Source organism: Mesoplodon mirus (assembly GCF_964341445.2).
Source record: "Mesoplodon mirus genome assembly, chromosome: 6".
In the NCBI taxonomy this organism is placed as follows: Eukaryota; Metazoa; Chordata; class Mammalia; order Artiodactyla; family Ziphiidae; genus Mesoplodon; species Mesoplodon mirus.
Window position 1 is genome coordinate 30,362,198 of NC_138982.1, and position 23,171 is coordinate 30,385,368.

Genomic DNA, 23,171 nt, shown 5'->3' on the forward strand with positions numbered 1-23,171 from the left:
TTTGGGGTCTTGCAGTAAATAAAGACATATTGTTTGAAAATTCCTCAGACTTTTAAAGATACAGTGGATTTAACATTCAGGAGTGACATGACGGACAGTTTTAGAAAGAGTGGGCATATGGATAATTTCCTTCCATATATGTTTCTCCAGTGGCCAAACGTTTTTTAATTTACTAAATTGAGGCTGAAATATATATAATTAACTATAATAAGATCAAATTTATTAATGTATATATTTTTACTGGAAGTGAATGTTTTCAGTATCTTTTTCATACATAATTCAGTTCTCTGAATGATGGAGAGTGGGGAGAGGTCATGATTCCTAAGGTCCCTATAGCAACAGCAAAACAGATGACCTGGAATTGAGTGGCCGGTTCTAAGAAAGCTGTGCTCTGCCAGCTCAGCTCCAACTCTCATTTTTTCCCTTGTTCTTTTGGACAGTACTATTGTGACCACTTGATGTTAAGTAGATATAAAAGGTATTTATCTTATTTTTAAAGGTTGAATTAACTGAATAGATTTGAATCTTTAACTAAAATGGTTCATCATTACATTTTTTTCCTTAAACATTCCTAAGTGCGTTGCATTTAAGTTTACATTTATTGGAAACATGCACCTAGTTCAGGATTTATTTTAAACGGAGCGCTGGTCACTTTACGTAATTGGGGTGTTCTAGAGAGTCTACTTTCCCTAAGACAAAATAACTATAGGGGTATAGACTAAGGAAAAGAAGAAAAAGGCTTTCTGTTCTGTTTAACTCTAGTATTTTTTGTTCGTTTGTTTTAAATAGAACTAACAAATCTCATCTTGGTGAGAAAGTTTGGACTATAATCCTACTTACCATGGTTAATTTCTCCATCATTACAAAGTCTCATTATAGCCAACTGCTTTTCTGCCATAATAATCAAATTATCTTAAGTTTTTAAAATTTTATGCTCAAAAAATCATTTTTGAGCATCAGTTTATTCTGCTGTGATGTCCTTGGGAGGTATTGTGTTATCCATAACTAGTGGGTGACCCCCTAACTTTTATGACTTTTAGCTTCTGCTTTTCTCCTTATAGATTCCTTTCCTTGCTTACTTTTAAAACATCGTTTCTTAACATCTCCTAGCTTGTTCTCTTGCTCTGAAACTTGGGGACCAAGCTTAGAACTAAAAGTCTGGTTAGTGCTTCAAATCAGTAGACCCTTCTTGAGAGTGACTGTGTCTTCAGTGATTCATGGGTTTTTGACAAATTTTTTTACAGTTGCTTTTCTCGTGTGACTCTTCACAGTTGAGAGTATAGTCATAATTATCAGATGTGTTAAGTCTTTGGCAATTGTTCTGATTTAGGATGGTAGTTTGTTTTTGTTTTTTTATTCTATTTTTGTCCTCTATGATAAGGAATCGCATAGAATTTTAAGAGGCAGGTATGTATGTTTGTGTATGTGCTGGTGTGTGTAATAAAACTTACACTGTTTTGTAATATAAAACCCACTCACTCTTGACAGGTAATAAAATATTTTAAGTTTTATGTCAGTGCGACAGTGGTGTTTTTCTAAAATAGATTTATTTAAATGAGTATTTGAGAAAAACAGCTGACTTTTTGAAATTTACATTTTTTGCAGTTATTTTTATAAAATTTTAGAGTGGGTAAAAGAGCTCACATTTGGTCCTATACTGTTAAGTAAGCATTGTTAATTATTTTAGGTTAGCTTCTTGAGTCATATCCTGAAGTTCTGAATACTGTAGACCACTAAATAGCATCTTTCTTAGTAACACACCTAATTGATTTTTTAAAAACTAATATAAAATTTTACACATTCATATTATTTGGTCTGAGAAGGAAGTCTTTTATTGTAGAAGCTAGCTGAGATGATTTCACTAGAAAATACTGGAGTTTTATATTTGGAGGCTTTGGGCCACAAGTAGTTGACTGAGTAAATATAGGTTTATTGCTTATATAGTAATTTAATCCAGAGCAAGGTGATTGGTGGGGGGTTGGTTAAGACAGTAATGTCATATCTCTGAGTGAGCTTCTCTGTGAGACTCTTGGCTTTCTCCTCCTGGTAGAGAAATGATTGCTGTATCCTGCACTCAAGACAAACAGCCAGAGAAGGTGGAAAGGAAATTCTCCCTGTACATTTCCTTTTTTTCTTTTTTAATCAAAAGCAAAAAGATCTTTTCCAGAATCCCCACAAAACTCCCGCTGAGTTTCCTCGGTTACAAGCCCACTGTAAACCAGTCCACCAGCAGAGGTAGAAGGGGATTAACTTTTTGCTTAGATCAGTCATTGTTCATCACCTGGTTCATCCCCTAGGGTGAGAGGCTTATCATCAGTGATTATATTGCACTCCGTATCTGGAAAAAATCAGCATTTTCATGAAGGAATAAAAGGGAAATAGTTGTTTGGATAGGTAACCTAGTAGAAGAAGATTTTTTATTGCATAAAAATAGTTGAAATAGCAAACTTTTAGAAGAATAAGTCACTTGGATATGGAAGAAGCACTGTAAAACAAACAGGTGAAACGGTCAAAAAAATTTAAAGACAGATTGGTATACATAATGTAAAGAACAGTTGGAACATAAGTTGTAAGACCTAAGTGCTTCTGTCTTCTTACCCTTATGCTACATGAACAAATCCATTTCACTTATTAGGACTCACTTTTCTTTTGTAAAATGTGTGGGATTACATTAATGGGCTTCATGTTTTTTTCACACCCCAAATTTGGGATGCTCTAAAAATTCCAAGCGACCTTGAATGACCTCCTGCTTTTGCCCAGAAGGTTTCATTTGTATTTTCAGGTTTATGTGGCCAAAATAATAATAATAATAATAATAATAAATGCCTTTCCCTAGGATTTACCAGAACTTAATGCCATGCCATGTTGTGGAGCCCAAATAATTTAATTTGAAATATTAATAACACATTTCAGAAGAAAGGTATGACTTTATAAGAAAATTTTCTACAAGCAGAAATTGTGTTTCTTAATCCACAGTGATAGAAATTGGTGTTAATTATAGACTTTATTTCAGAGACAGTGATGTGCCTAAACATTTTTCTGGTACCTGCTTTAACTCACACAGCAATCTTGTAAAGTTGGTAGGTTAACATTTCCATCCCACCAATAGGTGACAGAACTAAAACTTAGAAAGTATATAGCAGAACAGACATTTGAACCTATGTAGATTTGACAGAAGCCCGGAAATAAAAAAGTAAATTGGAGAGAAATATTTTTTCTTTTGCCAAATAGTGCCATAAAGCAATAATTGTTAAAAAATGGATTTTTCCCCCTATAAGTTATGTCCACATTCTGTGTGGACTCCTACCTTTTAAACTGTAATACAAATGTGATCCTGATTTTCATAGTCAAGTGCTGTTAAATTTTAGCATTGCAAATGAGTGAATAAAGCCTCCCTTAGTGCCATGTTTTTTGGCTGGTTAAAAATGTCATTCGAAGTAGTGTCAGACTGGGGGTAATTATAATCTAGCCAACACCATTTTTAGTGTTTAAAACAGGAAGTCTTAGATTATGACTTCTGTGACTGTGACCCTTTTTAAACTCAAAAGAATTGATTTAAGAGCTAGTCAGTAGATCTTGCCTGTATCATATAAACTTGATAATTTTGAAAATGCTACCTTGTATATTTTACATATTGGTTTCTGAATTTAGATGTACTTTTTTATTCAGAACATTTTGGGATTGATTTTGCCAAAGTAGTCTTCAAAGTTATTAACATCTTCTAAGCTTTCAAAAATACTTTCTGGGATCATTGAAATGATGTTGCTTTTACTTTGTCAGATAAAGTGTTTGGCAAATACATACCTGTTCATGTATGTTTATGTGTGTATGTACATCACACAAGCAGATCATTTGTTTTCATTATTATTGTAATAAGGTAGTTGGCAGTTTACACAAAGTAGTAAACCATAAGTTTACACAGGTTGCCTGAATTCCACCCACCCTCATTCTTCACAGTGTTCTCTAGTCTTTTCTGGAAATTAGCAAGAAGTGCTCTAATCTTTAATAAATCTTTCTTGTGACCATAAGTCGCTTCTGCTGGCTGTCAGTACACCAAGCTGTTGATGTTTCTGGAGAGGTTCTTAAAAACCTTCTCACTCAGTTACTTGAGGTTATATGAACTCTCGGTCCCAAAACTGTATGTGTGTACATGGTCTTCTGTAGTTACAGTAATTAGTATTGTGGCCTGCAAACCTCCAGCCCCATCTCATGTGTACCCACCCAGTTCCCAGCTGGCTTCCATGAAGCATGGAGTGAAACGGGGAGGTAGTGAAGAGAGAAGAACCAGCTCGGCTTCCACCCTGGAGAGGGTTGCCCTGTAGTTTCTCCATCCCTAGAAACTGCACCTCTCCTCTGTTCTTGCCAGTGCTTCTAGATTTCAGCCTCAGATTTTAAAATTTTCTTTACCAATGTTCTTGTTTCCTCCAAGATCCATAAACGAGTATATGTTCCATGTCATTGTGACTAAATGGCTGTTATACTGGTCCTGAAACAAAGGCGGTTTTGTCTAATGAAACCAGCTGTTTTTTCAGCTAGAAACTGGTGGTGAGTTATCTTTGTATTCCATTCATTGTTTTTTATTTAGCATATATGTTTCTTCATTTTCCTTTTCTTCATCCCGTATATTTGGGGAATCAGTCCATACCAGTCTAGAGAGAGCTTCCTTATTCTTTATAATCACATAGCTCTACACTTAGGTGTTTATAACAATTTATTTAACCAGTCCCCGTCTTGGAGGGCATTTGGGTTATTTTTAGTCTTTATTGCTAATTGGTAATAAATGAGATAAATTCACCAAGTAAACAGACCTTCTGGTGGGCAAGCAAAACTTTATTTTTTTTTAAAGTAAAAGGTTTATTTAGAGGGCTACACACTCCATAAACAGAGTGTAGGCCGACTCAGAAGGCGAGAGCATGTAAGCAAAACTTAGAATGTTGGGATTTTTAATGAATTATTTAAATATATTATCAACTTCCCAAATAGACTAAATGTCCTCTAAGTTCTTTATTTGAAGCAATTTTAGTGGACATGTTTGTATAAATTGGTGGTCAGTAAATAATGATAGTTATATAGCATAGTAAAAATGTCATAGATTGTGTCCTAAATTTCAGCCTGAGCTGAAATTACTGATTGGTCTGCTAAGTCTCATCTAGCACCTCAGCCTATTTTTATTTAAGTTTAATTGAGGTATAATTGACATGCAATAAATTGCATATATTTATAATTTCATAAGTTTTGACATGGGTGGGTTATGCCTGTGAAACCATCACCACAATCAAGATAGTTAACATTCCCATCTCCCAAAGGATTCCATTTGCCCCTGACCTCTGATCTGCTTTGCATCACTATAGATTAATTTGAATTTTCCAGAGCTTTATATGATATGTCCTCCTTTTATCTAGCTCTTTTCACTCAGCATAATTATTTTGAGATTCATCCGTGTTGAGGCATGTGTTAACAGTTCATTACTTTCTGTTGCTGAATAGTATTCAGTTGTATCAATATACACAATTTGTTTATCCACTCACCTGTTGATAGAGTTTGAGTTGTTTTTCTTTTTCATCTATTACAAATAAAGCTACTGTGAAGGCATGTCTACAAGTCTTTGTATGAACATATGCTTTCCTTTCTCTTGGGTAAATATATGGTGGTGTAATGGTCAAACCATATGGTAGGTGTATGTTTAACTTTTTAAGAAACTGCCAGCTGTTTCTGAACTGGTTATACCATTATACATTCCCACCAACGGGGTATGAGAACTACAGTTTTTTCCACATCCTGCCAATATTTGGTATGATTAGTCTTTTCTAATCTTAAACATTCTAATAGATGAGTATCTCACTGTGGCTTTAATTTGCATTTCTGAGATAACTGATTATGTTGAGCATCTTTTCATTGCTTGTTGGCAATCTTTGTATCCTTGGTGAAATGTCTTTTCAAATGTTTTTGCTTGTTTTTTTCCTTATTGGATAGTTTTCTTACTTTTGAGTTTTATATGTTCTGGACACAAGTCCTCAATCTGTGGCTTTATTTTCACTCTCTTATGAGTGTTTTTGGAGAGCAGAAGTTTAAAAATTTGATGATGTCCAATTTATCAATTTATTCTTTTATGGATTTTTGTTTTGGTGATGTATCTAAAAAAGTCTCTTGGTGTCACATAGATTTTCTCATATCTTCTAGAAGTTTGTAGTTTTAAATTTTACATTTAGATCTACAGCCTATTTCAAGTTAATAATTGCATGTGGTACAAGGTGTATGTCAAAGTTCACTTTTTTACATATGGATATATCCAGTTGTTAAAATATTTGTTGCAAAGGGGAGTTCCCTGGTGGCCTAGTGGTTAGGATTCTGGGCTTTCACTGCCATGGCCTGGGTTCAGTCCCTCGTCGAGGAACTGAGAATCCCACAAGCCGCAAGGCGTGGTCAAAAAACAATTTTTTGTTGAAAAGATTATACTTTCTTCACTGAATTGCCTTTGCATTTTTATCAGAAGTCAATTGTCGATATATGTGTAGATCTATTTATGGACTCTGTTATGTTCCATTGATGTATTTGTGTAGCTCAACGCCAGTACCACACCATTATGATACTGTAGTTTTATAATAAGTCTTGAAACCAACTTTTTTCTTTTTCAAAATTGTTTTGACTATTCTAGGTCCTTTGCATTTCGATGTGAATTTTTTAGAATCAGTTTGTCAGTCTTTTGGGGAATAAGGAAATTGGAATTGTGTTGATCTATAGATGAAATTGGCAAAAATCAACATTTTAGCAATATTGATTCTCCTTACCTATGAAGAAGTTATATTTCTCCATTTATTTAGGTCACTTTTAATTTCCCTCAGCAAATTTTGTAATTCTACATTTACATCTTTTGCAGATTTATCCATATTTTATAAATTTAGTTCCTACTATAAATGTTATTTAATTTCAAAATAGGCTGATTATTCTCCACTCCTGAGATAATTTTTCCTGAGTACTTTATCCAAGGTTCTGGGAGTGATGAGTTTTTCTGGTTTGGCTGGTAGGAACAGGACACTGTTTCCTGTGTGCGAACCAGGCACTGTTCCGTCTAATGCGTGCATTCTCATTGATGATGATATCACCTCCAGCTTGGCAAAAATTGTGTTTTTTGTTGGATTGCATGTGTGTGTGAAAAATCTTACATAGTACAATGATTTGTGGCCCTCTAAAGGGCCGAAGTGTATAAATTAGGTATACAGTGGTATTAAAATTTCATGGGGGCAGTTAGGGAGAAAAAAATCTAAAAAGGCTCTTGGGTCAGGGTGATAAGGGAAAAAAAGGTTGAGAAACACTGCTTTAATTATTTTGGATGCTTCTTTTCATGAGTTTCAGTGGTATTCTTACACACGTCACGTGCTGCTCAGTACTCAGTGGAGTACACGAAGGGATATCCTGCAGGTCTCAGAGATTCTCTCGTGTACCATCCTCTCCTCTCTGTTACTCTGTCCTGAGAATTCTAATCCTGGTTTTCTCCCCAGACTGTCAACTCTGTCTCTTCAACTCAGGGAAATATGCCTATTAAAAATATACATAGCTCTGGAAAAGCCATTGAGAAGCATTTTATTGATTGAAACAGCTGACTGACATTCCACTGAATGTTTTCACACTTACACCTTACATATTTTGTGAAAGGGCAATTTTTTATTGTCGTCCAGCAGTATTTTTTAAAAAGAAATTCTGTACATTAGTTTTCAAAACACTGGTGTTGCATTTGATAATTAAAATTCCCCAATCAGGGTCTTCCCTGGCGGTCTAGTGGTTAAGAATCTGCACTTCCACTGCAGGGGGCATGGGTTCGATCCCTGGTCAGGGAACTAAGATCCAACATGCTGCAAGGTGTGGCCAAAAAAAAAAAAACAAAAAAAAACAACCAAAAACAAAATTGCCCAATCATAGATGGCATCACCTCTGCTCCCTTTTACTCTTGTAAGACCTGGTATTGATATGTAATTTTGGCATTTTATTTTTTTTATGAAAAGCAAGTAAGCCTTAGTTAGCCTAGGAGTATCTGATTACTGCTAAATTTGTAGAAGAGAATAAATTCAGTATTTAGAATAGGATGCTCTGTGGACTTGTCTTTTTAATATTACTACTGATAGGGCAATATCTAGATTACAACATGAATTAATACTAGATTCAAAACTTCCTAAATAGAATTTGCCCCAGGGCAAGAATCATGCCTTCCACTGTGTAAGACAGATAGCACTGGAAAGGGATTTTGGAGATCTAGTAGTTACATCATCTGTTATAGATGAGGCAAAAATAAGACCCGTGGAGTTTATTTGGTCACTTCCATTTAGCAGAAATAGCTTAAGAGCCTGGTTTTGTTAAAGTCCAGTTCAGTTTTCTGCCCGTGTTGTCTCCCCTGGCTTGTCACCCCTCATTTCTGCCCAGTGGGTTACTATTACAGCAAAGCTCTTAGCTTTTCTCTTGTAGCCATAAGTATATAAGCCCTTACTAAATACTTGATAGCCTAATTTGATTTAATTTGGTTTGTTGGTTCATTCCCTTGACGAATATGTGCCATTTACCATGCTGGGTATTGGGGAGACCAGTCATATATACTTTTTTCCCCTGTTGTTCATGCTCTTTCCCAACTCAGGATATCAGTTGTGCCCACATTGTCTCCACCTCCCTTTACCTCGTCTTCAATTTCTGTTCATTCTGCAGATTGCAGCTTATGACAGGCAGAACTCTACGATGGCCTACAAAGTTCTCATTCCCTGGTGTACATCTCCTGTACTGTAAATATGGTAGGATGGCACTTCTGTGATGACTTTATGACATCTGGCACAGTTGGCTTTAGGAAAGTGAGATTAGCTGGATGGGCCAGACCTAATGACATGAACTCTTTAAATCTGGATCTAGAGTCAGAAACAAAGGGAGTAAGGAATGTGATATGAAGCAGATTCTCTGCTGCTGACTTTGAAGATGGAGGGGGCCACATGCCAAAGACTGTGGGACTGTGGGAGCAGAGGGGTCCTTCTGGCTGACAGTCAGGAAGGAAAATTGGAACCTCAGTCTCTCAACTACAAGGAACCAAATTTTGCCTGAATGAGCATAGAAGTGAACTTTTCCCTTAGTCAGGCCTCCTTTTGAGAACACAGCCCGTTGACACCTTGGTTTCCACTTTATGAGCTACCCTGAGCAGAGAACCCAGCCAATACCATACTTAGACTTCTGCCCTACAGACCGGTGAACTAATAAATGAGTGTTGCTTTAAGCTGCTGTACTTATGGTAATTTGTTATGCAGCAATAGAAAACTAATACAAGACTTAAGTATCTCTTTTTCTGGAACACCTTTCCTGGTCCCCCAGGTAGTAGTATGTCAGCCTACTAGATGGCTGTAGCACTCTGAACTTCTCCTTTGTAAAGCTCAATTTATTTGTGTGATGTTCAGTAACTCTCTGGAGATACAGACCTTGTTTGAGTTCTGTATTTATACCCAGTATAGTCATCCCTCAGCATCCATGGAGGATTGATTCCAGAACACCCTCCCCCATCTCCGCCAGACAACCAAAATCTGTGGATGCTCAACAAGACCCTTGTATAAAATGGTGTAGTATTTGCCATTTGTATACTGTACGCACATCCTCCCATCTTCCTGTATACTTTAAGTCATCTCTACATGACTTACAATATCTAATATAATGTAAATAGTATGTAAATAGCAGTAAATGCTATATCAATAGTTGCTGGCCTGGGACAAATTCAAGTTTTGATTTTTGGAACTTTCTGGAATTTTGTTTTCCAAGTAGTTTTGATCCATAGATACAGAAGGCCGACTGTAAGTAGTAGCCATTTAAAAAGTGTTAGAAATGAGTGAATAAAAATAAGGCATAGTCTCTGACTTTAGCAAGTTTATAATCTAAAGTGTTTGGCTGTATTGTTTGTAGGTGTTTTCTTGTTTGTGTCAGGGGTGTGTGGGTTTTGGGTTTGGTGGGTGGGGGCCGTCTACTGTCAGTTGCCCAAGTGCAATTAAGCTAAACAGGCTTCTTTCCACAGTCTTTTTGCCTTGCATTCCCATCAGTACTTGTTTAGACAATTCAAATCACTTTGACATAGGAAGGGTGAATTCTTTAAAAAAGCAAAACAAAAGAAACCAAAAAAAACATGTGCACTTGAAATGCAGGCAAGCAAAGGCTCTCGTGAAAAATAAATTTATCATTTGCACCATTCTGCTGATGGTCTATCAGAGCACTGACTTTAAAGGGACAGCTGGAGGTAGACCTGTTCCACCCTATTCTCTGCCGAGGGGACTAAATCCCATCTTCCCTCAATGCACAGGAACAGAAGTTGGTTCTTAGGGATGGCATTTAATAAAGTTTTTAGCATTTACATTTCCCTGACAGCCTTGAAAGCGGCTTTACTGTTGTATTACAAGTCTAAATCATACTCAGTAAATAGAAGTAAAGTTTGCAGGATTGCTGAGCATGGCACAAAAGCAACACAGGAAATAATAGAAACGTTGCAGGTGAAGAGGGGATTCAGAGATGTCATTCAGTGTTAAGAACTGCCTAATAAAGCCAAGTGTATAGTTTTTTGATAACATGGGGTTTTTTCATTCAGATCATGCTGCCAAAACAGTGGCACATATAAACAAGCCTAAATAGCTAATACATTGGTAATTTTATGTAAACCAAAGTACCTGTAATAGCCAGAGTCAGATTTGGGAAAGGAAACTTCTTGTCCCATCCCATCCCAAATCATGTATTGACAAATAAAATATAAAATATTTTAGATGATAGTTTTAGATTACTGTGAAAGTGAGTGATTTGAGTCGATTAATTACTAAATATACATTTTTCGTAAAATAACAATGATAAAACCTTGAGTTTTTTTTGTATCTTAGCATAATTGTTGAGGAAAACATGTAAATTACATAAATATTTTAAATTAATAATGTATCATTTTTTTCTCTCAGTAGTTTTTCTAGAGAATCAATGATTTGAATATTACTTACCCAAGTGATTTGAAGCATGTTTTCTTGTACAAGTGCAAAAAATAATAATTTATTCATTTTAGAATATATTTGTCTTCGTATGAGAAAACAGTTAGTTACAAAATGCTGTATGTCAAGCATTTTTATCATTAGTTTGGAAGATATGTACAGTGAGGGTTTTGGTGTTTTGTTTACATAGAAACTAGATTATTTTGTTTGAGTGTTTTCAGATTGTGTTGCACAAATTTCTGGTAATAAAATTTCTATTTTTATTCTTAATTCCCTTGTAGATCCAAATGGTGGTTGGGGGAAGGGCACGGGTGTAAGGGTGAGTAGTTTTCTTTTCCAATATTCAGGAGACTTTCATTTTCATTTTGAACATTAGTTCAGGAGAATGAATCTTGACAAACCAACAAAGGAAGCTACTTTTCTTAAGCTGAAATATTGTTTCAGAGCCTGTGTTTTCTGCCAATTTTTTTTAAGGATTTTCTTTTTTTTAAAAAGTTGTATGTGTGTATGTATGTGTGTATGTATGCATTTATTTATTTATTTTTGGTGGCGTTGGGTCTTCGTTGCTGCGCGCAGGCTTTCTCTAGTTACAGCGAGTGGGGGCTACTCTTCATTGTGGTGTGGTGGGCTTCTCATTGCGGCGGCTTCCCTTGTTGCAGAGCATAGGCTCTAGGCGCGCGGGCTTCAGTAGTTGCAGCATGTGGGCTCAGTAGTTGTGGCCCGCGGGCTTCAGTAGTTGTGGTGCATGGGCTTAGTTGCCTCGCAGCATGTGGGATCTTCCCGGATCAGGAATCGAACCCGTGTCCCCTGCATTGGCAGGCGGATTCTTAACCACTGTGCCACCAGGGAAGTCCGTCCCCCAATTTTTTGATGCACGTTTCCTCTTAGTTCAAATGTGTTTTAATTGATATTTTGAAAGAATATTGAAGCACTCATGTCTGATATTTTTCTCCTTTCTTGTAACCTTTTAAAAATTATGAAATATAACTCATTTAAAATATGTAGAACAAATATAGAATATGATGAATTACTTAAATGTAACCACTACCCAGATCAAGAAACAGAACACTGCTAGCATCTCACAAGTGCCCTTTGTGCTCACTTTGTGATTAGAACTGTTTCCTCCCACCCCACAATGTAACCAGTACTCTCACTTTTTTCTTTTTTTTTTTTTTTTGCGGTACTTGGGCCTCTCACTGTTGTGGCCTCTCCCGTTGCGGAGCACAGGCTCCGGACGCGCAGGCTCAGCGGCCATGGCTCACAGGCCCAGCCGCTCCGCGGCATGTGAGATCTTCCTGGACCGGGGCACGAACCCGTGTCCCCCGCATCGGCAGGCGGACTCTCAACCACTGTGCCACCTGGGAAGCCCTGACTTTTATTATAGTCTCTTTCTTAGTTTTCTTTTATAATTTTGCCACCTAATTATTCCTCCCTAAAGCAGTATAATTTTGCATGTTTAATTAAATGAGTCATACAACATATATTCTTTTGGATCTGGGTTCTTGTGCACAAACTATCTCATTTTAAAAATTTACCTGTGTTACGTGTTGCTAAAGATTATTCATAGTATTCCACTGAATGCATATACCACAGTTTATCCATATTCTGCTGTTGTTGGACAGTTGGTTTGTTTCCAGGTTTTGCCTGTTGTAAACAATGCAGCTATTCATAAGCATGTCTTCTGTTGCACATTACCGTGCATTTCTATAAGACATAGACCCCTAGGCATAGAATTTCTGGCATATAAGGCTATGTGTATATTCAACTTAGAGAATGCTATATTCTTAAACAGTATACACTCCCATTAGCACTATATGAGAATTTTTGGTGGCCCACATTCTTGGACCATATTCTTGCTTTTTGTCTTATTTATTTAGCCATTCTGTGGTATGTGGTAGTATCTCATTATTTGTAAAGTTTGAGGGTTTTTTTTTTTTTGATGACAGTGTCACGTGCCTTTTTATGTTTATTAGACATTCATATAACCTCTTTTATGAAGTGCCTGTTAAATCTCTTGCCCATTTTTCTTTTGATTTCTCTCTTTCCTTATTAATTTACAGTAGTCCTTTATATATCCTGGATATGAACCCTTTGTGAGTTTTGCAGATATCTTCTCCCATTCCACTTTGCCTTTTCATTCTTTAGTGTGTCATTGAACGTGAGGTCTTAATTTTAATGTAGTCAGGTTTTTCAGTATTTTCCTTTATTATTAATGCTTTTGAGTTTTTGCTACCTTAAGAAGTCTTTTCCTTAACCTGAGTCATAAAGGTAATATATTTGTTTCTCAGAGCTTTATCATAATGCTCTTTAAATTTAGCTTTATGATATACTTGCAGTTAAATTAGGCATATAATGTGAGGTAGTGGGGAGTTTTTTCCCCCCTTTCCAACTGGGTACTGAATTGTCCCAGCACAATTTAATTGCCCATATTTTGTTGGACTGTTTTCTAACTGTTGAATTTTGAAAGTCCTTTGTATATTATGAATGCAAGTTCTCTGTCAGATATGTGATTTACAAATGTTTTCTCCCAGTGTATGTCTTGTCTTTTTATCCTCTTAACTGTATCTTCCTGAGAGCAAAAGTTTTTCATTTTGATGAAGTTGAACGTATCAGTTTCATGGATTTAATGTATCAGTTTCATGGATTGTGCTTTTGGTTTCACATCCAAGAACTCTTTGCTTAACCTACTTGTTTTCCCCTATCTTTTCTTCTAGAAGTTTTAAAATTTTAGATGTGGCAGTTAGGTCTATGATTCTTTTTGAGTTAATATTTGTGTTAGGTGTTAAGTATAGACTGATGTTATTTTTTTGACATGTGGATATCCAGGACCATTTGTTGAAAATATTATATATCCATTCGGTTGCTTTTTTACTTTTGCCAAAAATCAGTTGATCATATTTGTGTGGGTTGATATTTAGACTCTTTATTCTGGTTATCTCTTTCCCTTTTGATACCACACTGCCATGATTACTGCAGCTTTATAGTAATTCTTGAAATCACATAGTGTAAGACCCCCAACCATGTTCTTTTCTATCAAAATTGCTTTGACTATTTTAATATCTTTGCCTTTCCACATAAATTTTAGGTTGTTATATCTACTATGAGTCCTGCTGGGATTTTGATTAGGATTGTATTGAATTTATATAGATCAAATTGACATCTTAACAATAATGAGTCTTCCAATCCATGAACATGGTATTTTTCTCTATTTAGGTTTTCTTTATTTCTTTCATGAATGTTTTGTAGTTTTCAGCATATAAATCTTACAAATTTTTGTCAGATTCATACCTAAGCATTTCTCTTTTTCTTTTTTCTTTCTTTCATTCTTTCATATTGTAAATGTACAGTTTTAAAAATTTTGATTTCCAGTTGTTAATTGCTAGTATATAGAAATACAGTTGCTTTTTGTATGTTTACCTTGCATTCTGTAATTTTTCTAAACTCATTCTAGGATTTTTTTAATAGATTCCTTGGGATTTTCTCTATATAGAATACCCCCTATATAGAATATGAACAGAGACAGTTTCATTTCTTCTTTCCCAATCTATATGCGTTTTATGTTACCAACTAGAACTTCAAGTATGAGAATGAATAGAAGTGATGAAAATAGGCAAACTTGCCTTGTTCCTGATCTTAGAAGGCAAGCATTCAGTCTTTTGCCATTAAATAGGATATTAGCTGTAATTTTTGTAAATTACCTTTATCAAATTAAGGAAGTTCCTTTTTATTCCTAGTCGGCTGAGAGTTTTTTTTAAAATCATGAAAGGATGTTGTTTTTTAAAATGTGATGATCATGATTTTTAAAAAAATATTACTTCTACAGTTTCGGGTTTTTTAAGTTTTATTTATTCTTTGGCTGCATTAGGTCTTCGTTGATGTGCGCGGACTTTCTCTAGTTGCAGCAAGTGGGGGCTGCTCTTCGTTGGCGGTGCGTGGGCTTCTCATTGCAGTGGCTTCTCTTGTGGAGCACGGGCTCTAGGGTGCGTGGGGTCAGTAGTTGTGGCTCGCGGGCTCTAGGGCACAGGCTCAGTAGTTATGGCGCACAGGCTTTGTTGCTCTGCGGCATGTGGGATTTTCCCAGACCAGCACTCGAACCCCTGTCCCCTGCATTGGCAGGCAGATTCTTAACCACTGTGCCACCAAGGAAGTCTAGGAACATTTACTATTTAAATTTTCCTCTGAATACTGCTTTAACTTCATATCACAGATTTTGATATATTTTCATTTTCATTCAGTTCAAAATATTTTCTAATGTCCCTTGAGATTTCCTCTTTACATGGGTTATTTAGAATTAGTTTTCTTCTTTTATTCTACTTTACTATTAAAGTATATACTTTGATTTTCAAATACTTGGGGATTTTCCAAGTGTCTGTCTCTTTTTTTTTTTTTGCGGTACGCGGGCCTCTCACTGTTGTGGCCTCTCCCATTGCGGAGCACAGGCTCCGGACGCGCAGGCTCAGCGGCCATGGCTCACAGGCCCAGCTGCTCCACGGCATGTGGGATCTTCCCGGACCGGGGCACAAACCCGTGTCCCCTGCATTGGCAGGCGGACTCTCAACCACTGTGCCACCAGGGAAGCCCTAACGTTATATTTTAATGGTGAGAAACTCAAAGCTTTCCCACTAAGACTGGGTATAAGACAAGAGTGTTCTTTTTTACAACTCCTTTTCAGCATAATTCTGGAAGTTCTAGCTAATGCAAAAATACAGGGAAAGGAAATAAATGGTATACAAATTGAGAAGGAAGATATAAAACTCTCTGTGTTCATAGATGTCATCATCATCTAGGTAGAAAATCTAAAAGAATTGACCAAAGAACCTTCTGGCGAGGACGTGGAACAGTGGGAACTCTTACTCATTGCTGGTTGGAATGCAGTGTGGTACAGCCACTTCAGAAAACAGTTTGGCAGTTTCATAAAAAACTAAGCATACTCTTAGCATATGATCCAGTCATCATATTTACCCAAATGGGTTGAAAACTTATGTCCACACAAATACCTGCACGTGGATGTTTATAGCTGCCTCATTCGTAAGTTCTAAAACTTGGAGGCAACCAAGAAGTCCTTCAGTAGGTGAATGGATAAATAAACTGTGGTGCATCCAGATAATCGAATATTATACAGCACTAAAAAGAAATGAGCTATCAAGCCATGAAAAGACATGGAGAGGGACTTCCCTGGTGGTCCAGTGGTTAAGACTCCGTTCTCCCAGTGCAGGGGGCCCGGGTTCGATCCCTGGTCAGGGAACTAGATCCTGCGTGCTGCAATTAAAGATCCCGTATGCTGCAACTAAAAAGAAGATCCCACGTGCGGCAACTAAAGATTCCACATGATGCAACTAAAGATCCCGCATGGTGCAGTGAAGATCTTGCATGCCACAAGTTAAGACCTGGCACAGCCAAATGAATGAATGAATGAACGAATAAATAAATAAATAAATTCTGATCTTAAAAAAAAAGACATGGAGAAACCTTAAATGCTACGTAGTGGAAGAAGCCAATCTGAAAAGGCTACATACTGTATGATTCCAACTATATGACCTGGAAAAGTTAAAACTTTGGAGACAGTATAAATATGAGGGGTTGGGACTTACCTGGTGGTCTGGTGGTTAAGACTCCACGCCTCCACTGCAGGGGGCGAGGGTTCCATCCCTGGCCAGGGAACTAAGATCCCACGTGCCGCAGCTAAATGAACGCATGAATGAATGAATATGCAAATAAATAAATATGAGGGGTTGGTGGGGGGTGGGAATGAATAGGCAGAGCACATAGGATTTTTAGGGCAGTGAAAATACCCTGATACCATAATGATGTATACATGTCATTAAACATTGGTCCAAACCCATAGAATTTACACCACCAAGAGTGAACCCTAAGGTTCTGGACTTGGAGTGATTATGATGCGTTGTTGTAGGTTCATTAGTGTAGCAGATGTGTCACTCTGTTGGGGAGTGTTGGTAATGCTGGGGGCTGTGCATGTGTGGGGGTAGAAGGTGTATGGGGAGTCTCTATACCCTCAGTTTTGCTGTGAACCTAAAGCTGCTCTTTTACAATTTCATTAATTAATTAATTAAAATAGATACACAGGAAAAGATGGCTTCTCTCCTGTTGCCGGATGTTGTTTGGGGTGAACTAGCTTGAGATGAGCCTTTACACTGGTTATAACATATAGTTGTAGTTGGAGGCACGGTGGAAAGGTAGAATTTCTGAGAGACATCTGGATGATGTCATTGAGCTTCTGGATCAACCAGCTTTGTCCCTACCCTTTATGAGAGTAGATCTTCTTTATTTTAAAGCCATTTTTAATTGATGTTTTTCTGTACTTGAAAAATAACATAGGATACAATTAAAGAACTAACTGTAAACATTGTTTGTCCTAAAAGATTGTGCTGCTTTTAACATCTCATTAATATCATATTGAACTAAGAGAATAAAATTTCTCCCTCTTCTCTACCTTTCTTTTCCCCTTCCCCAACTTCCCTACAGTATATTCATGACTGTGTCCTTTTACAAGGATGATTGAGAGGTCGTGTAAAATCTTCTTGTCTACTGTCGTCCAGAGTGTTTGTTACTGTCAAAAGCTAAACATGTCAAGTTCCTTTAGGTTTTGATTTCTGCTACTCTTTAATTCTTATCTGTCTTACAAGTTTTGCCTGTGAGTTTGATAAATTCAAGCCAGCAAATATTTATTGAGCATCCATTTTATTGCTCTGAACTTTTTTAGTTTGGATTGAATTTGTTGTACTGAAGATTAGGATTTGTAAAGCATCCTTTGCCATGTGTAAGGTATGTTATTTGAGATGAAGTGTTTTTGTTTTGGCTTTTTAGTTTAGCCAGCACAATTAGGTCATTATATTATTTTGAATATAGCTGACTATTGTTGTATATTAATTAGTGAATTGTTGGGTATACTTTTTCTTAAGTGTTTTTAGAAGTTTTTAGAGTGTAGACATTCATACCTATGCACTGTCCCTGGTACTTAAATACGGTTGACCCTTGAACAATGTGGGGATAAGGGGCACCAACACCCCACCCAACCCATGCAGCTGAAAATCCATGTTTTTGTTTTTGTTTTTTTTTAAAGAAGATGTTGGGGGTAGGAGTTTGTTTGTTTGTTTATTTATTTATTTATTTTTGCTATGCTGGGTCTTCGTTTCTGTGCAAGGGCTTTCTCTAGTTGTGGCAAGCGGGGGCCACTCTTCATCGCGGTGCGCGGGCCTCTCCTGTTGCGGAGCACAGGCTCCAGACGCGCAGGCTCAGTAGTTGTGGCTCACGGGCCTAGTTGCTCCACGGCATGTGGGATCCTCCCAGACCAGGGCTTGAACCCATGTCCCCTGCATTAGCAGGCAGATTCTCAACTACTGCGCCACCAGGGAAGCCCCCATGTATCACTTTTGACTCACCTAAAACTTAATACTGATAGCCTACTGTTGACCAGAACCCTTACCGATAACATGAAGAGTCGATTAACACAGATAGTATATGTTATTTTTATTATATACTGTATTATAGTAAACTAGAAAAAAAGAATGTTATTAAGAAAATCATAGGGGGACTTCCCTGGTGGCACAGTGGTTAAGAATCTGCCTGCCAGTGCAGGAGCCATGGGTTCGAGCCCTGGTCCAGGATGATCCCACGTGCTGTAGAGCAACTAAGCCCGTGTGCCACAACTACTGAGCCTGTGCTCTAGAGCCCGCGAGCCACAACTACTGATCCTGCGTGCCACAACTACTGAAGTCCGCGGGCCTAGAGCCCATGCTCCACAACAAAAGAAGCCAGTGCAATGAGAAGCCTGCGCACTGCAACGAAGGGTAGCCCCCGCTCACTGCAACTAGAGAAAGCCCGTGCACAGCACCGAAGACCCAACACAGCCATAAATAAATAAATAAATAAATATATTTTAAAAAATCATAGGAAGAGAAAATACATTTACAGTACTTTACTGTATTTATCAGTACTGTAAGTTTACATCATCTGTTTATAAGATGAATCATCTCTCTTACTACCTACATCAGTATTGTCTTATAATGATACAAAACACTAGATGTTATATGTATTACTAATACTAGACATCAAAAAAGAAAAGACAATATGAAAAAGAAATTCATACTTATGTGCAGGTATAACAATTCATGCACTGATACTGAAGCAGCAACAATATGATTACTTTATGGTAGCGTGGTGTAATCAGTTGTTTCCTAGTAGCCTAGCTTGTACACTAATGAATGAATCATAAAAACCATTTATCTGTGTTGACAGGCTGATAACACATTTTCTCCAATTACAAGGCGGGGTGGGACGGGGAGAGGGAGGGTATACTGTATGGTAATTTAATTCTTTGAAAGCAAAGTTATAAAACAGTAAAAAAAACTAACATCATTTATATTAAATATCACTCACCTTATGTGCCTGAGTAAGGATAGACTATTATGTACATATCTTTTATGCATTCATGACATACCTAACTTTTTCTTAGTTTTTTCAGTATATGTAGACTACATGGCTCATCTGCTAGTTTTTCAAATTGTCACAGATTTCCAAAATTTTTCCCAATATATTTATTGAAAAAAATCGGCATACACATGGACCCCACGCAGTTCAAACCCATGTTGTTCAAGGCTCAACTGTATATACAGTCCTGGATCTCTGGCTAGTGCAGCTTTTCTAAAGCAGTAAAAGGAGAGATAGCATGCTTATTACCCAATTATTCCTCAGCCGCTCCTTTTGCTTCCTGTGGAATACAGAAAGGGAATATAGAGGGGCATCGTTTATAGGCTAATAATAGTTCTGTGCATAGAAGGAATAAGCTAGATTTCAGTATCCTTAAGTGTGGGGAAGCTCAGCCTCTAGCCCAAATAGCTAAGCAGTGTACTTGCTGCAGTTTTGCTTTTTTTTCAAGATTCCCAGGAGAAGCCACAACTGGCCAAGCTTTGATAAATACTTTTAATTGGTCAGTTGTCAGTATAACGTTTTGGTGAAGAGCCTGTTTGAAAGCAATTTCCTTATCTATTAAGAATAATGCAGGGGCTTCCCTGGTGGCACAGTGGTTGAGAGTCCGCCTGCCAGTGCAGGGGATACGGGTTCGTGCCCCGGTCCGGGAAGATCCCACATGCCGTGGAGCGGCTGGGCCTGTGAACCATGGCCGCTGAGCCTGCGCATCCGGAGCCTGTGCTCCGCAATGGGAGAGGCCCGCATACCGCATAAAAAAAAAAAAAAAAAAAAAAAAAAGAATAATGCATGCTCAACGGTACAGTAATTTTGCAAAGTAAAACAGATGTGTCAAGTGCTTTATGCAGTGCCTACCGCAAAATAAAGATCTGTGGGTTGCACTCCTTTTCTGAGAAACTCCTCATTCCACATGGTTACTCTGGGAACTGCTGTGTTAATAAAACCTGACTTCTTCAGCTATTCTCACTTGATTTGTACACAGGTGAGCAACTAACCAAAGTTGAGTCGATCAGAATACTGTTCTGAGGTTTAGAATTAAAAGACTTCTCTTTGGTCTGCTGAAGTTTTAAAAGTAAATCCTGGGATCTCTAATGCTTTGTTTCCTAATGTGAGGAAAAGTGTTGTTGGCGAAGGCAAAGAAAAGCAGCTGATGCTGAAGAAACTGAGAAGTAGACAGAGTCCTGAATGTTTCACGTGCTCTTGTGGCCTTGCCACATGCCTTCCTGACCTAAGTTGTAGTTGTTGGTGCTCAGTTCCATGAGGTATTCTGGTGTCCTTCTGATAAGTCCATTTTACCTAAATTGGTTCAATTTAGATTTATTTTGCTTGCACCCAGTAATGCCATCTAAGGTATGTGTTCAATAAATAGTAACTCTTAAGGACAGTGAGAGAAACAGAGACTGTTTACTAGTCAAAATACTTTTAAGATTTTTATTTATTTATTTATTTTTGGCTGTGTGGGGTCTTAGTTGCGGCATGCGGGATCCTTCATTGGGGACAGACTCTTTGTTGTGGCACAGGCTTCTCTCTAGTTGTGGCGTGTGGGTTTTCCCTTCTGTAGTTGTGGCGCATGGGCTCTGTAGTTTGTGGCACGTCAGCTCTCTGGTTGAGGCGCACGAGCTCAGTAGTTGTGGAGCACGGGCTTAGTTGCCCTGTGGCATGTGGGATCTTAGTTCCCCGACCAGAGATTGAACCCGCGTCCCCTGCATCGGAAGGTGGATTCTTTACCACTGGACCACCAGGGAAGTCCCCCGAAATACTTTTTACTTTACTTACAGTTACATTCCTCTGCTAAATGCAGATGATTTTTCATGTTATAATCTGGAACTTTAAGGTTCCACAGAGGTTCTCAAAGTACTCCTTGGAAAAGAATCATAGCAAACATTTTAGAACTGGTTTTTAGTGCATTTATGTATAGTTGTCTGTACCCAGAGATTTGGGTAGTTGTCTGTCAGAGGCTATTCTAGAATGTACGGTGTTCTGGGACCCCAAAATCAATATTGGAGTCTTCTACGAGCTATACAGTACTTTAGAATATTATTGATTCAGGGCGGGTTTTCTTCATTAACATTTAAATTTGTGTAAACCTCTGTATTGCCTGTGTGGTATGTAACTTTAAGCCAGGTGCTATGTGGGTATAAAATTGACACTTTGCTTCCTCCAGATACTTATTACCTAATTATGAAACCATGACATAAGCCCAAAGTTGAGCAATAACAAGAATGCCATCTGTATGGTACAAATGATAATGTTGTAATAGAAGCACAGGATAGAGAGACCCCGGTGTGCTGACGTGCTCCTGAAGACTTTGAGACGGAGATGAAATTTGAGCTGGACCATGAAGAGTAGCAGGGATTTGGGCAGGGGAAAGGCATTCTGGGTAAAGGGAAGAAAGGTGAAAGATGAAAATGTGCTATTATTCATTCTATTAGTAGAGAGTAACTGGTTTCAGCTATAGGTTAGTACTTCTGAACATCAGGTTAACGAGGGAGAGTGGAGTTGATTGGTGATGGTGTCAGCCACTAAAAGTGATTGAGCTTTTGATTTAATGAATGTGAAGTTGCCTTCAAGTTTGATCTGCTAGTACGTAAACCAGTTGGATCTCTGTGATTTGAGGATGAGAGGATAAGTTTGGAGGATAGTAGTGAATTTAAAAATAAAAACTAAAAGCACAATCTAAGGATTTTTCCAGATAGCTGTAAGTGTACAGAGTGTCACTTCCATGCCAAAGTAAGCTAGGGTTCTCTTACTTGAAGCATCTCAGACATCCACCAACACCCTACAGAACTATATCCCCAAAGCCAAGGTTCACCGTGGGGCTTCTCTGAGTGCAGGGTGTTGAGGACAACCAGCCATCATAACTTACTTTATGAAGGGGTCAAGACAAGAATGGATCTGATAAATCCTAGCTAAGTTCAGCTGAGTTCTATGGACCAGAAGCTGAGCATTGAAAGATGATACCCAGATACTCAACAGGGAAGTTTCAGTCTGATAGCAGTAGAAATAAAAGAAAAAGTAAAAATGATGGGGCAGAAAAGAGAGTGACCATTATGGGAAAGTAAGTGGGGAAAATAGAGAAAAGAAAAAAAAACTACTTAGAAAATTATGATAAGAAATTGATAAGAAAAAGTGAAGTCAGGCCACAGAATGTTTTGAGGGAGAGTGATTAGTTTTAAGCAGACAGTGGTTAAATAGATAGTGGAGCCTTGTAAATAGAGTCTGTATAATAAGTTAACATCACACACCTAGAGCTCAACTGCCAGTGCTTCAGTCCTGATTCTGCCAATTCCACATGATCTTGAGTAAATTCCTTAAACTTTTCTGTGACTTGATTTCCTTATATGTATTCACTTCCTTAACCTTGTGAGGTAAAGTGCTTAGAGCAGTCGTAGCATAAAGCAAGCTCTGTGATATTGGTGTTACTATTCTTCCTGGTTACAGCTAATATACACGAATGCTTCAGTACCTGGAGTAGGGCAGAATTGTGGAATTGAGTCATTGTTGCGAAGGTTGTAGTTGAATCCGTATACATAGATGAATTCTTAGACTCTCTAAGTATTTCTTCTTGTACAGATGTTCTGTCTCTCTTTCAATTTATCATTTCTAACTTTTCACCTCTCTGTTTTCCTACCTTATAGGCTTCCTCTTATTCCAACCTGATCCTAAAATCTGCTTTAAGTTAAAGCTTCCACAGAAAATGTTGAGAATGTGTAAGTGCAGTTTGAATTCCCAGGTTTGACGTAAGGCACTTCC

The 23,171-nt window shown here is 37.7% G+C and overlaps 1 protein-coding gene across 4 annotated transcripts in view; it reads left to right on the forward strand.

Annotated features, from left to right (window-relative positions):
* The window catches only part of ANKRD28 (ankyrin repeat domain 28), a 164,097-nt gene that overhangs the window by 60,966 nt on the left and 79,960 nt on the right, over nucleotides 1-23,171 (forward strand). Inside the window, exon 1 of one of the 4 annotated variants that reach the window (XM_082625680.1) lies at nucleotides 8,753-8,774. The exons of the other annotated variants lie outside the window; for them this stretch is intronic. Within the exon in view, the coding sequence (XP_082481806.1) occupies nucleotides 8,772-8,774 (3 nt within the window). The 5' untranslated portion in view covers nucleotides 8,753-8,771. Of the gene's footprint in view, nucleotides 1-8,752; nucleotides 8,775-23,171 lie in introns of those variants that run through there. 4 annotated transcript variants of the gene reach the window in all.